The sequence below is a fragment of the Sminthopsis crassicaudata genome, chromosome 4 (genome assembly GCF_048593235.1).
Source record: "Sminthopsis crassicaudata isolate SCR6 chromosome 4, ASM4859323v1, whole genome shotgun sequence".
NCBI classification, from domain to species: domain Eukaryota; kingdom Metazoa; phylum Chordata; class Mammalia; order Dasyuromorphia; family Dasyuridae; genus Sminthopsis; species Sminthopsis crassicaudata.
This window is the reverse complement of record NC_133620.1, coordinates 221,148,747-221,164,352: the sequence shown is the minus strand read 5'-3', so window position 1 is coordinate 221,164,352 and position 15,606 is coordinate 221,148,747. Positions and strand designations below refer to the sequence as shown.

The window sequence follows — 15,606 nt, the reverse complement described above, 5'->3', positions numbered from 1 at the left end:
TACTACATGAGGATTTCTTTCTCCTTTCTCCTAACATCAAAAGAATACCAGTAAAACCCAAGATCCAGGTTGTCAACCAGGTTTTTCCCTTACCATGTAAGCAGCATTTAGCTTCTCTTTTTTAATCATGTATCTATAGCCTATGTTTGGGGTTCTTATTCATAGGAATTTATTATATCTACTTATGACCCCTGAGTTATGCTCATTTTTAATTCCTCAGATACAACAGTAGTGCCCCATGCTAGTTGTTATATTACACTGGTAGAACATTGTTATTAAAAAGAATGGATTTATTGTTTCTGGGAGAAAAGTTTGGAGGTCATTAGAGGAGTTTTGAGATTTATCAGAGGTAATCCAACCTGAAAGATACCTTTTTTTGCATAATGCAAAAAACCTAAAGTCCTAAGTATAAGGTCCATATAAAAGTGGAATGTGATACCTGAGGAGATAAGTGTGTTTCTCCTCTGTAAGCGATGGGCTGGAGAGTTTTTCGGATTTCATCATTATACAATTCAGATTTCATTAATTATACATTTTTTTTAGTAATATATAAGAACAATGAAAAAAAAATCATAACATATGACTTAATAAAGGATGTTCCTTTTGCAGAAACTCATTAAAGATAACTTGAGACTAAATCAGGACCATCCCAGAAAAATAGATGGCAATCACATGCAACAGGTACATCATCAAGTTTTGAAATCTATATTTTAGAATCAAAGGGATGGGAAAACATCATCTTTTGAAACATGTAAAAACCTCTGCAGTGGAAAAAAAGCAGAATTAGAAATGCCTAAGCAAGGACAACATAAATGAAAACAAAAATGAAAATTGAACTCAAATCAAATTCAAATACTGTTTTTTTTCTTTAAAATATCACTCTTGCCTCAAAAATAATAGATTATAAACTCTGTTTAAAGTTCTACAAAATAACACATGTAAAATGTATGGATGGGATTGCCTGTCATCTAGGGGAGGGAGTAGAGAGAGGGAAGGGATAATTTGGAAAAATGAATACAAGGGATAATATTAATTTAAAAAATTACTCATGCATATATACTGTCAAAAAAAATTATAATTATAAAATAAAATAAAATAAAAAAATAAAGTTCTACAAAATATAGTTCACAGCAGTATTGTGCATTATTGCTATTTTTCTTCCATTTTTACAAAAGAAGCTGGAGATATAGAGGCTTATTAAAAAAAAAAAATTCATTATCAAGAGAATTAATGAAAAATACAAATGAAGGAGGCCTAGCTATACCAGACCTAAAACTAAAAGCAGCATTCATCAAAACCATTTAGTACTGGCTAAGAAAAAGTAGTTAATCAGTGGAATAGGTTAAATTCACAAGACACAGTAGTCAATGAATACAGTAATCTAGTGTTCAAACACCCCAGCTTCTGGGGTTATTTGAAAAAAAATTTTACATCCAAAGGTTCTGATAAAGGCCTCATTTAAAAAAAATATAGAAAATTGATTCAAATTTATAATACAAGCCATTCTCCAATTGATAAATGACCAAAGGATAGGAATAATTTTCAGATGAAATTAAAACTATTTCTAGTCATATAAAAAAATGTTCTAAATCACTATTGATCAGAGAAATGCAAATTAAAATATCTCCGAAGTACCACTACACATCTCTCAGATTGGCTAAGATGACAGGAAAAGATAATGACAAATATTGGAGGGGATGTATGGAAACTGGTTCACTAATACATTATAAGTGGAATTATGAACGGATCTAGCCATTCTGGGGAGCAATATAGAACTATATTCAAAGGGGTATCAAACTGTACATCCAGCAGTGTCTCTACTGGGCCTATATCCCAAAGAGATCATAAAAAAAAAGGGGAAAGGACCCACATGTGTGAAAATGTTTGTAGCAGCCCTTTTTGTAGTGGCAAGAAACTAGAAACTGAGTGGATACCCATCACTTGGAGAATGGCTGAATAAGTTATAGTGTATTAATGTTATGGAATGTTATTATTCTTTAAGAAACAATCAGCAAGATGATTTCAGAAAACCTGGAGAGAGAGTTACATGAACTGATGATAAGTGAAATGAGAACACCCAAGAGAACATTGTACAAGGCAACAAGTTGATTAGATGATCAATTATGACAGATGTGACTCTCTTCAACAATGAGGTCATTCAGGCCAATTCCAATAAACCTATGATGGAGAGAGTCATCTTCCCAGAAAGAAGAGAGTGAGGACTGAACATGGATCATAACATTTTTCATCTTTTTTGTTGTTGTTTGCTTGTTTTTTGTTTTCTTTCTCATTTTTTCTTTTTGATCTAATTTTTGTTATGCGACATGGATAATTGTAGAAATATATATTGAAGAATTGTACATGTTTAACATATTGGATTACTTGCTGCCTAAGGGAGAGGGTGAAAAGGGAAGGAGAAAAAATCTGGAACAGGGTTTTGCAAAGGTGAAAGCTAAAAACTATCTTTGCATATATTTTGAAAATAAAAAGCTAAAAAAAATCATTCAGCAGTATAAAAGTCCAAATGATAATCAGAATTCAATACTTCTAACATTTGATATCCTTTTCTGAATTTTAGCTTCCTTGTCTCTTAGGATTAATTTTAAGGCTTTCAGCTAAGATGATTCATAAAAACAAAGCAATTTGAATGAATATGGAAAGTATTTTTGGCATCTAGGCTTAAAGGCTCCAAAAGATTGGCTATGGAGGGAGGGATAAAGGAATGTTGGGGAAGGGAGGAGAAATAATGGTTCTATTTCATTATTGATTAAAAAGTAAGAAATGAAACCAGTTCTTTCTTTATAATCTCTTTTTTAGCAAAGTGTCTGATACATAATAAATGTGCACCCAATAAATGCTTGTTTTCTTTTTCTTCAATTAAGTTACACTTAAGAAATTATTAAAATAAATTATTCAGAACTGATTAACCTTGCTCATCTATATAAAATAATCTAGTTACCTAGCCAGAAACTTTCCTTCCCACTTTCCAAGCCATCTTAGAAACCTAGAAACTCATCACATGATGCTAAGTGAAGCGAGTAGAACCAAGAGAACATTGTACACAACAAGATTATGTGATGTTCAACTCTGATGAACATTTCAACTTTTCAACAATGAGGCGATTGAGGTTAATTCCAATAAATTTGTAATGAAGAGAACTATCTTCATCTAGAAAGAAGACTGTGGGAACTGAATGTGAATTACAACATAGTATTTTTACTTGTTTTTGTTTTCTTACTTATTTCCTTTCATATTTTTTAAATTTTTTAATCTTATTTTTCTTGTACAGCACAATAAATGTGGAAATACATTTAGAAGAATTGCACATGTTTAACCTATATAGTATTACTTGCTGTCTAGGGAAGGGGATAGGAGAAAGGGAGGGAGAAAAGTTTGGAATGCAGCATTTTGCAGAGGCATCAATGTTGAAAACTATCTTTGCATATATTTTGAAAATAAAAAGCTATCATTAAAAAAAGTTTGTATAAATACATATCCATGATAGCAAAGAATTATAAGTCAGAATAATCAACAAAAGGCAACATAAGGAAAGATGTCTTAAAAGCATTAAAATGGAATCTTCCAGAAACAGTGTTTTGTTGACAATTCCCAAAAAGGACCCTGAATCACTTTAGTGACTGAATGATTCATAATAATATCATTGTTAGGGTCTGTTTAAATTTTTTTTTTGCTCACATTAAATTTCTATAATTTGTTTTGATTTGTTGTCAATTTAAGTGCAACTAAAAATGGTTATTTTAGTAAAAAAAATTAATTCGATAGCTATAACAGAGTCCTAAAGTTGGAGCCCTGTGGATCTCAATCTAAATCTAATCATTAATTCAATAGTGTGACTATAGGCTTATGGTCTCAAGCCTCAATTTCCTCATCTATACAAAATAGGGATAATAACAAAATGAAGCACCTTCTTCCCAGGACTATTCTGTTCTGAGTCTCAAACAAGATATGTAAAATGTCAACCATGATTAAAATAAGCAATGAAGTCTCATTAAGCACTACTGATTCAAAAGGAAAATATTTCCATTATTACAAAAAAAAAAATTCACAATTTCTTTATTCTCTGAATTAAATGACCTAGATTCAAGTAAGGCCATTCATTACAACAAAAATAGATACTTTTAAAATAATTTTCCTTTTTGTTTTTTATTTTGACTTTGACACATACCCAGAAATATGAACATTTTCATCTAAAGAAGAGAAAAAGTTAACTTTGATACTGAGAATCTATTTCATATAACTTCTTTAAAAAAAAAAAAGTAGGCAATAAATCCAAGTATCAAATATATCCTGTTTCTGTGTCTCTATGAATTTTATTCTGTTCTCTACTATGTATTTTGCTAAATGATTCAGAGGTTCCTTTCTTTTCCTTTTTTTTTTTTTTTTTTTTTGGGGCACCATTATCATTATTCTGTCTTTCCCCAACCCCCACATAACAAGTATATAGTCAAGTAAGACTGATCCATATATTGATCATAAAGTTCAAATACTTTGTGGCTAGAAACTGGAAGATGAATGGATGTCCATCAACTGGAGAATGGTTGGGTAAATCATGGTATATGAAAGTTATAGAATATTATTGCTCTGTAAGAAATGACCAGCAGGATGAATTCAGAAAAGTTTGGAAAGACTTACATGAACTGATGCTGAGTGAAATGAACAGAACCAGAAGATCGCTATACACTTCAACAACAATACTGTATGAAGATATATTCTGATAGAAGTGGATATCTTCAACATAAAGAAAATCCAACTCACTTCCAGTTGATCAATGATGGACAGAAACAACTACACCCAGAGAAGGAACACTGGGAAGTGAATGTAAATTGTTAGCACTACTGTCTATCTACCCAGGTTACTTATACCTTCGGAATCTAATACTTAATGTGCAACAAGAAAATGGTATTTACACACATATTTTGTATCTAGGTTATACTGTAACACGTGTAAAATATATGGGATTGCCTGTCATCTAGGGGAGGGAGTAGAGGGAGAGAGGGGAAAATTTGGAAAAATGAATACAAGGGATAATGTTATAAAAAAAAAATTACTCATGCATATATACTGTCAAAAAAAATTATAATTATAAAATTTTAAAAATAAATTTAAAAAAAGTTAAAATACTTTGAAAGTGAAAATATTATTCAAGAATACCAAGAAATCATTTTTACCTTCAACTGAGAAAACTCCCTAAGAAGCTACCACTCACAAGAGTATGTTGAAACATTACCATTTGCCCCTCCCCCCCAAAAAAGCTAAAGTAACCTTATAACTTTATTTTCCAGAACCAATGAATTACACTGGGGGCTCAAAGTAGGGAGAAAAAAAAGAAATGAAGCAAAAAAGCAAGGACACAGAACAGAAAAAACTGCTTCCCAAAGTAGCTTCTTATAAGCTTCCCTGAAGACCTCTTGCCATCCTTCCCACATCTAAGATTGGACGTAACCCTGGGCTCTTAAAGACTGTGCTAGAGTCTAAGCTTATCGAGTCCTCTGAGGACAATTCTAGTTAAGTTCAGAAAATCTTGTTTCAACCCTTGTTGAAAAAAATCTTTCCAAAATGTATGACAATAATGAATTTTCTTCCTTTCCTAAACAGGCAACACACAATATAAATAAATCTTTATTTGATGTGTAATGCTCAATGCTTTCAACTACACGTGAAATAACTGGAGACAACCTAAGATGTCACAAAGTCAGCACTGGTCATCACTGTCAATCTAGTGTGTAAGACAGCAGTAATACTTCTTGAATACCCAAGTTCTTGAAAACACACTCACTTTTATCAAAAGCAATAATAATGCTAATTTTTTTTTTTTTTACAATTTAAAGGACTTTATAGCTTACAAACTTCTTTCTTTTCCCCCATAACAAATCTGTGAGGTAGTTAGATTAAACATTATTCCCCATTCCCCAATTGATAAATGACAGTTTTCAAAAGAATCCAAAGTTCATGTGGGAAAAATGCCAAAAGACAAATGCATATGAAATTAACTCTGAGATTCTACAAATTGGCAAAAATTAAGAAAAATTACAACTATTGGAAGAATTGTAAGAAAAGCAGGTGCATTGATACATTCTGGACTAAGAATTGGTCCAGACATTCTGGAAAGCAATTTTGGAATAATACCCCAAAAAGTAACTAACACTGAGTTGATTAGAGAAATGCAAACTAAAACAACTAAGGACCACCTAATAACTATCATGTTGGCTAAGATGACAAGAAAAGATAATTGCTGGAGGGAATGTGGGAACACTGGGACACTATAATGCATTGTTGTTGGAGTTGTGAATTGATCCAGCCATTCTGGAGAACAAGTTAGAATTATATCCAAAGGACTATCAAACTATGCAGGCTATCAAACTGTGCATAGTCTTTGATCTAGCAGGGTCACTACGAGGTCTATTACTCAAAGGATCATAAAAGAGATCCATAGATGCAAAAATATTTGTAGCAGCTTTTTGTGGTGACAAGAAATTGGAAATTGAGTGGATGCCCATCAATTAGGGAATGGTTAAATAAGTTTGGTATACAAATATAAAGGAATATTACTGTTCTGTAAGAAATTATGAACAAAATGATTTTTAGAAAAGCTTAGAAAGATTTGCACAAACTGATGCTGAGTGAAGTGAGCAGAACCAGGAAAATACATAACAGCAAGATTATGTAATGATCAATGATACTTAGCTCTTAGCCATATAATGATCCAAGACAATTCCAATACTTGGGAAGGAAATCTCATCTGCACCCAGAGAGAGAATTATGGAAACTGAATGGATCAAAGTATACTATTTTCATTTTTTGTATGCTTTTTCTTTCTCATGATTTTTCCCTTTTGTTCTAGTATATTCTTTCATAACATGTAATATGGAAATATGTTTTAAATTATTGTACATGTATAAATTACAATATCACTTGTTGTCTTGGGGAGGAGAAAGGAGAAAAAATCTGGAACTCGAGATCTTACAAAAATAAATGTTGAAAACTTATCTTTACATGTAATTGGAAAAATAAAATATTATTGAAAAAAATAGTAAATGCCTTTTGACCCAGAAAAACAAGACCCTTCTACCCAAAGAAATCAAAGAAAGAGGACAAGGCCTCATATGTTAAAAAAAAAAAAAAAAAAAAAAAGTATATAGCTGCTTTTTTGACAAAAAAAAAAAAAATAGAAACTAAAAGGATGACTATCAACTGAGCAATAGTATAGAATTAAGGGGAAAAATTACTATGTATAAGAAAATATGAAAGGGCTAGTTACAGAGAAACCTGGAAATACCTGTAGAAATGAATGCAAAATGAAATGAAATAGAAAAAAAAGAGAACAATTTACACAATAACAATGTAAAAGCAAATAATTTTTTAAGATTTAAGAACACTAATCAATTTAGTGATGAACCATGACTCCAGTAGATCAATGATGAAGCATGCTAACCACTCCCTGATGATGATGGACACTAGATACAGAATAAAATATAAATTTCTGGTCATGGTCTTTGAGAGAATTTGTTTTCCTTGATTATGCACATTTATTATAAGGGTTTGGTTTTGTTTTTCATGAAAGTGAGAGAGAAAGTAAATGCTTGTTAATTGAAAAACAAAATTTTTGAGAAATTTTAAAAGAGAAAAAAAAGACTGATCTAGCTCCTGTAAAAAAAGCATTGGTCTTGGAGTAAAACAAAAAATAGTAGTTACTGATTACAAAGTACATGAAGGTGAGAACATTTTCTTCTTTTCTTTCACCAATGCCTTGCCAAAAGTTGCACTAAAGTTTTCAGTTATATTCCTGTCTCTAGCCCTTTGCCAGCTTGGTAAAGCTAACCAAAACAAATCATTTGAGCTCTTTGAGAAGCAGCTTCCTTATCTTTAAGATAAGATAATATAACCAGGATTACATAGCTAACAGGAGCCTAGTGAAAAAAGAATGCTTTGTACACCCTCGAATGTACTATTAATGTGAACTGTCTTAAATGACTTGACTTTTGTTAGCCAATGGCAGTCATATTTCAAACCCAAGTCAGTTATTTTATAAACATCTGTTTGTTTTTCTTCTCTTAAGGAATAAAGGCTGCATCCAGAATCTGAGGATCTCTGCTTGAGGCTACTTGTTACCTGGATACCTCCAGGGAAATCATTTGTCCTTTCTAGCCTTCAGGTTCCTAGCCTGTAAAATGAAGATGTTCCACACAATCTCCATGATCACTCTCAATTCTAAATCTATTACTTTATTGAACTATAAATTTCAAGAAACAAGAAAGAACTCTAAAGAATATGTGACTGAAGATGAGGCCAAATTTATACTGTATTGGGATAGGCCAGACACCACAGCTGATGCACATATAAAAATGTTGCTATGGCTACAAGTGGCCATAGCAAGTTGCTATAGTTACCTGATAGCCAGCCTAATGATAAGCCTAGATAAAGACTGGTCTCATTAGCTAACAGGAAAACACCAGGCCCTACTTTAAAGCTTTTCCAGCTTGATAGAGCCTGCAAGAATTTTTAAAACTGGGATAAATCTAAGAATCTGAAGGTGGATGATCCAGTCATAGAAGCAAATAGATAAAGCAGACTCTAAAGCCTTCTGACAATTACAGCTTGATTATAATTCAATTTCAAATAAATGCTATTTAATTAGGCAAATATTAGACATCTATTAGCAAAGGTCTGAGGGAAGATACAAAGATTAAATAAAACATAAAGACTGTGTCCTCCAGCCTTTCAGTAGTTCAACTGGGAGGATAGGGAGAGGGGAGGATTACAAATAAAACAAATAATCAGCTGGTGTGATAACAATATAGATTTGATCAGGACTTGGGTATGCTCTCTGAGATCCTTTCCAGCTCTAAATCTGTGGTATTGTAACTCTATGATTGCTAACCACCTATCTCCTATGAAAAGAAACAAAGAACTTCTAGGAGTCAGGTTTACTCCTGACAATCTATGGGAAAAAAGAGAGAGGGGAACCCATAGACCTTCTAGCTTCATTTGAAAGGAGCAACCTTCTGTAGTCATAAACAAATTCTTTCTTTAGCTGTGACATGGAACCGTCTCTTATGACTTATGATTGAGTTGAAATTATATGCATAAAACTACATTATTTCATCATTAACATGTTGCTTCTTGAACTAAACTCAACTGACAGATGAGTTCATATGCACTCACATGGTGCCCTTTATTTAACAGGGCTCTTGGGGTTGAATTTTCCTTCCAGATTTTATTCTGCTCCAGGATGAATTTTAACTATTCCTTCTCTCAATTAAGAAGTAATTTTTTTCCCTCTCATCTTACCTACCTAATAAAAAAAATTTAAAAAACAAATCAATACAACAAGTATACATATTAAAGCAAAACAATCCCCTCAAAGTTGGTCACATCCAAAAACATGTCTTATTTTGTATCTTGAACCCATCACTACTGTCAGAAGATGGGTAGCAGGTTTCAGATAAAATATTTCAATACAGAAAACTGTATAGCAGTAAACCCAGGCTTAAAATCTTTTATTCATTAAAAGAAATTAATCTAACAGAGAGCAAAACGGCAATTTGCTTTCTTGTTTATATTCAATTAAGAACTCTCCACTTTCCATTAGTAAACATGAATAGTAATGGTTAAATCTATTTTTCTAAGATCTCTTTATCTCCCCTTAGGCTTGACTGATTTTATTTTTTTTTTAAAGAAGGCTTAATGGAATTGCTTTTTAGGAGCAAGTCGATAGAGATCCAACTTATAGCTTCCATCAATATGAAAACCACTGTGTATTGAGAACACTAAAAGTAGTCATACAAATCTTTTTTATATACCAACATGTGCTACACAGATATGCCCTAGTTCTATATGTATCCACAGCAAAACGAAATTGTGCTTAATAAAAGCTAAGGGAAAAACTGTACTGAGCTGATGATTTCCAGTGTATTTAAAAGATACATATAAGCCTTAATAATGACATTATTTAACTTGTGACAAAATTGTTCAAATCAATAAATTAGTAGGCCCCTTCTGTGCACAGGGTACTGAGAACTATTTTATACATGGAAACAATTCATCTAATTGAGAAGACAAATCAAACACAAAGTTAAATAAGATTTAAGAGTTCAAGACAATAATAGAATAGCTATCACAAAGCAATACATGATTAATAGTCACAGAAACTATACAGATAATAACTATTACATTAGAGGGAGAAATTCACTTTTCTGCTAATGACATTTCTCACCATTTTCCCAATCATTTCTGACTCCTCAAATTTAATGTCATAAAGCCCAGTCTATACTTAGAAATGCATTTCATGTTAGCCATTTATGCTGTCTAACCTCAACTGGACTCTAATATGGGGATTATTTTATTCTTTTAACTTTCTAAACTTTAAGGATAGGGGCAGGACTTATGATTTCATTGATATAGAGAACTCCAGGATGAAGACACTCCCTCTACTAATTGTTTTAGCATCTTTTCTGTAACTCAACTCTCTTCAATTACTTAAAGCAGCACTTCTCACAACAGCTTTATGTTTACAACTCCAGATATATAGGTACAAAAAAGAGGTATACAAATCAAACATTATAGCTGTGTGACCGGCCCTGGGAAAGTCACTTAACCCCAATTGCCTCAGCAAAAAAAAAAAAAAATCAAACATTTATTAACATTAAGACATAATTTCATGACTCCCACATTTAGTTACAGGACTCACAGTTTTGAGAAGTTAAATAGCTTGTTGAGGGTCACATACACAGTAAACATCACAGGCAGAATTTGAACCCCAGTCTTTCTTGCTACAAAGCCAGCTTTCTAGCTTTTTTTGCCACAATGCCTCTATTTAAAGAGTTCTATGATTTCAATAGACTTATGATGGAAAAAGTCATGTGCATCCAGAGAGAACTATAGAGACTAAAGGTAGATCAAAGCTCAGCATTTTCAACTTCGCTGTTGTTTGCTTGGTTTTTTTGCTCATATTTTTCCCTTTTAATCTGATTTTTCTTGTGCAACATGATAAATGTGCATATATGTTTAGAAGAATTGCACATGTTTAATCTATATGGAATTTATTGTTCGGAGGGAGAGGGGGAGGAGGAGGGAGAAAAATTTGGAATACAAGATTTTGTAAGGACGAATGCTGAAAACAATCTTTGCATGTATTTTGAAAAAGCTACTATTGTTTTTAAAACTTAAAATTAAAAAATAAATAAAAATAAAAATCAAGAGCCCTATGGGGCAGCTAGGTGGCTAGGTGGTTAGAGCACTAAGAGGTTAGAGTTCAAATCTTATCTCAGGCACTTAAAACATCCTAGCCGTGTGACCCTAGGCAAGTCACTTAACCCCAACTGCCTCAGCAATAAAATAAAATAAAGAGCCCTAGATGTGAATTGATATGAGTTATTCTAATAGCAATTACAAATGTCCTTTTCTTAATTCTCCACCCATCAATATCTTGCCTCCTATTTGAGCTGTAATAATAGATGCCAACATGAGAATCCCTTCCTCTACTATAAACTCCTCAATTTCTTTACACACCCTATTATCTTTCATTTCAGTCTCAAAAGATGAGGTTACTGTTCTTATTGGGCAAGTCATGGAAAAATCAATCTCCTCTTAGCTCCTCTTCCATCATCATACACTCACTCCTTAGCAGCAAAATTACTCAGGATTCCCCAAATCTAAAAAGCTTTTCCTTGACCCTATTATAATTTTCTTTTTCTTTGTTATGGCATTCACTGCCAAACTTAAAGAGAAAAAAAAAAAAAAGATGCTATTATTCACTGCCTCCATCTCTTCTCTTACTCCTGACTCCTGAAACCCCAGCAATCTAGCTTCTACTCCCATGATTATATTCCCACATAGTATATGACTATTCTAGAACACCTCTTTCTCCAAAGTACTTATCTTTAAGAAGACAGCCTAGCACAGCTTACCTAATATTAAACTTGGGAATCCCAAAGGCTTGTACTTGAAAACATCCGAATTGATTACATCTCAAAAAAAAAAAAAAAAGATACAATTTCCTCTACTAAAAAAAAAAAAAAAAAAAAGTGACAACTCATTTGTGATTGGGAGACTATACAAATGCTAATTCAGATTCCAAGAGCTAAAGGACTTTTTGGTCTTCATCCTCCAAGACCTTATTCAACATTGTTAAACATCCCTCCTCCCAGAGCAGTCAGACATCAACCACCCAAACCTTAAAAGTGGGAGTGCCTACTAGGTTCATTTTTTAGCCAATTAAGCCAGTGGTCAGTTCATCCACCTTCCAGGCTTCATTATGCTCCCTACACAAATAACTCTCAATTATTTATCTTCACCCCCAAATGTTCCACATTACCTCCAGTCTCTTTCCATTGCCAAATACCTCAACCTCAACATGATCACAATGAAGTTATTTTCTTCACTCCAAAACCTCTGACTAATCTCTAATAGAACCATCATCCTTTTATTTTCCCTTACTTCACACATCTAATCAATCAGTTGCCTTGTTCTATTAATTCTTCTTCAATAATTTTTTCCCAAATATTGATATGGATACATACTATTTCAGTCAATAAAGAATATAAACAAATCCACAATTTGGTTGATGATTTCATGAGCTATTATTAACGACAAAAATCACTACCAGTTGTGGAGCAGCCTTTTAAAGATGAGCCTCTCTGAATTCAGCTAGACTGTCCTACCAATAATACAGAACTCATCACCATGTCCATTATTTCCATCTTGACAAGAACTGCTAGGGCTTCATATCTGATGAAACAGCCTTCAAGAATGCAAGCACTTCCAAACTATAATGAGAACAAGAGGATATGAATCTAGATCTAACACATCTGTCCACTATATAACCACACTAAGGGAAGACCTTAAATATTCTCAGTAAAACTATTAGAATAGCCTCCTAGCTATTTATCCTCTTTATCCTTTAAATCTATGCCAAAATAATCTCCCTAAAATGAATTATCCTTAGAATCACTGCATGCAACCAAAAATCTCCATTATTCACTAACATTTTAAAAAAACTCAATGTGGCACTCTAAGCCCTCCTCGATCTGGCTTCAAATAACCCTTTCTTTTAGCCTCTTCTAATAATCCTCTTCTCATACTGCATGCTCCAAACAACCTGGACTGCTCTCAATCTTCAAATGGAAGACGATAAATCTCCATTTCACAAGCCATCATTACACCTAGGTTAGACTCCTTTCCCCAGCATCCATCCCATCTCCCTCTATAGAGATCTCTCCTTTCTGGGGTCCAATTGTGGTGTCATCTCTTCCTCTAAACCCATTAAAGTAATCTCCTAATCAAATTAAAATAAAATTTGTGTTTTACATATTTCATTTTTACATAATCTTTTAATCAGTACTTGTGGATTTCTCCTTTGTACATATCCTCCCTGGTTATCAGATCGGGGCAGTGCCCCGCCCCCCATTAGCCGGTATGCTCTAGAAAGGCAGGGAATGTACCCTCTTCCATTCCCACCGCATCTCACAAGGCTGATTCATGTTCCCGTCTCTCAAAATCACGTCGCTCCAGAAAGGCAGAGTTCAGCGCTCCAGCCCACGCAGCTCGACTCCTGCGAAGCTTATTGTCTGCATCACACTAGGAGCACCGATTGCACTTTACAAGATCCTAGAATCATATCATCTCAACAACCAGGCTGAGAGCGCTTTGAGTATAGGTTTCTCTCTCCCTCACACTCACACTCACACACACGTATATACATTTTTGAGTCCTCCTCTGGATTAGGTAACAGGGAACCAGTATGGTTACATCTTCGTAAACTGAAAAGGAGGCGCAGACAGCGTGGAGGAAAGGAAGAAAATGGGCAGAAATCAATCACCACCCCTTAGAAAAAAACGTATTTGGAGAATATAGCATCCTTCAAGGCTGGGAGCCCTCAACCTCTATTTCAGAAAACAAGTCAGATTTACGTTTATTTGCAAAGACCACGCAGAAGGGATACATGACGGAGATCAGAAGAATCAAAAACGCCCCGCCTTAAAGAACATGATGCGGCCCCCCCAACTCACACACACTCACACACACTTACACACACACACAAAGAGATAAACAACCCCGATACCCGCAAGCCAGGATGCCAGGTGAGGGAGAGCGGGTCTACACCGCTCCCTCTCCATCCTTTCCTTCACACCGCACCCCTCACTCCCTCCCGCCGCGTTTCCGAGGCGTATTGGGGCTGAAAGGAGCGGCGGCTCGTCAGGGCCTCTCCTCGCCTAGACCCCCGGCATCCCTACCTCCGGGCCTCGGGGGCTGGTGACGGGAAACTCACCTGCTTCGTCAGGAACCTGCCAAGCTCGCTGCGGCTCTTTTCATTCCTGGCGGCAAGGATTCGCAGCGGGGCAGCCGCCAGATCCAGCTGCAGGTGCTCCATGTCTTCAGCACCCGCTTCCCACCCACTCCCGGTTAGGGCTCTCACAGCCCGCTGCCCTCCGCCTGACGCGATGCCTCAGGCTCCCAGCCGCAACGTGCGCACTATTCCTATGGCACCGCTACTGCCACCGCCCCCAAGGAAAGCGGCCGCCGCGGCTCCTGGGCAGCCGCACACGTGGGATGAGCACGAGGCCCCCTGCGTCATCCGCCAGCGACGGCGACGTGAGAGGATAGCGGTACCGTCACCTTCCAAGGCGGCATGGGGGAGGGGCGGAAAGGTGAACTTTGGGCTACCAAAAGGCCGTACTTATAGGCCTGGGAAGATGGGCACAAAAGCTGGTCCTGAGCACAACTACACGAGGATGCTGGACAGAGCTCTCTAAGCAGCTCAAAGATTTGTTTCCCCCCAAGCCCCGCCCAAGAGGGCCGACTCCGGAAGGTGCGGTGTACGCTGGAACTTGTAGTCTTTGCTAGCTACCCTAGGCCCATTCCCTGCGAGCATTGATTTGCAGGTGGTACATCTCAGTCCCCCCGCTTCCCTCTTCAGCAGTAAAAGCTCTCATAGATCTTCGTTAGTCAGTACATGTCGTATTCGCTACAGAGCATTCAATCAAGAACTGGCTTGAGGAAGGAAGATCTCAGTTACTAATAGTTTCGGATAACTTTTCTTCCAAAGAGCACAAGGTGCTCTCTTTCCCTTTCATCCACCACGTCTGGTATTAAAAGTTCAAGTTCCCTCATCTCTAGTCCTCGGTGGTGAAAAGACTCCGAGATCTGCCTTCTTCCTTCTCCCAGAGGCTGGAAGATCGGGATTCACGTGTCTTTGTGACCCCGGCAAGTCACTGGCAGGACATCATGGGGCAAGAGAAGTGCTTTTAATTCACATATGCAGCAGACAGTTGAATTCATTGTTGAATTCAATATTAACTGGAGAGAACCCAAGTTCAGATGAGACAAGTTCCGGCCGGAAGCTTACAAGCTTAGGTCAAATTGTAAAATCTTGGAAGAGAAAAAACGCTTTGCTCCAGAAGATGATTAAGTTTTCACCCTTGCTTAGTCACACGCCCTGCCTGAGGTCCTGCCTTGTTCATTCATCCAGCACCTATTCTGTGTTGGGTGCTAAGAAAGAAACAAAATATAGATATATGTTCCCTTCTTTCCTACAGCTTAAAAGCTAATAAGATGTTTAAGATACATGAAAATAATTCTATGTATTTT

The 15,606-nt window shown here is 35.6% G+C and overlaps 1 protein-coding gene across 1 annotated transcript in view; it reads right to left on the bottom strand.

Moving 5' to 3' along the window:
• MDN1 (midasin AAA ATPase 1) overlaps window positions 1-14,738 on the bottom strand; it is a 170,314-nt gene extending 155,576 nt beyond the window's left edge. Inside the window, 1 exon segment of the mRNA XM_074310297.1 lies at window positions 14,288-14,738. Coding sequence (XP_074166398.1) covers window positions 14,288-14,389 — 102 coding nt within the window. The 5' untranslated portion in view covers window positions 14,390-14,738.
• Window positions 14,739-15,606: the final 868 nt, after the last annotated feature.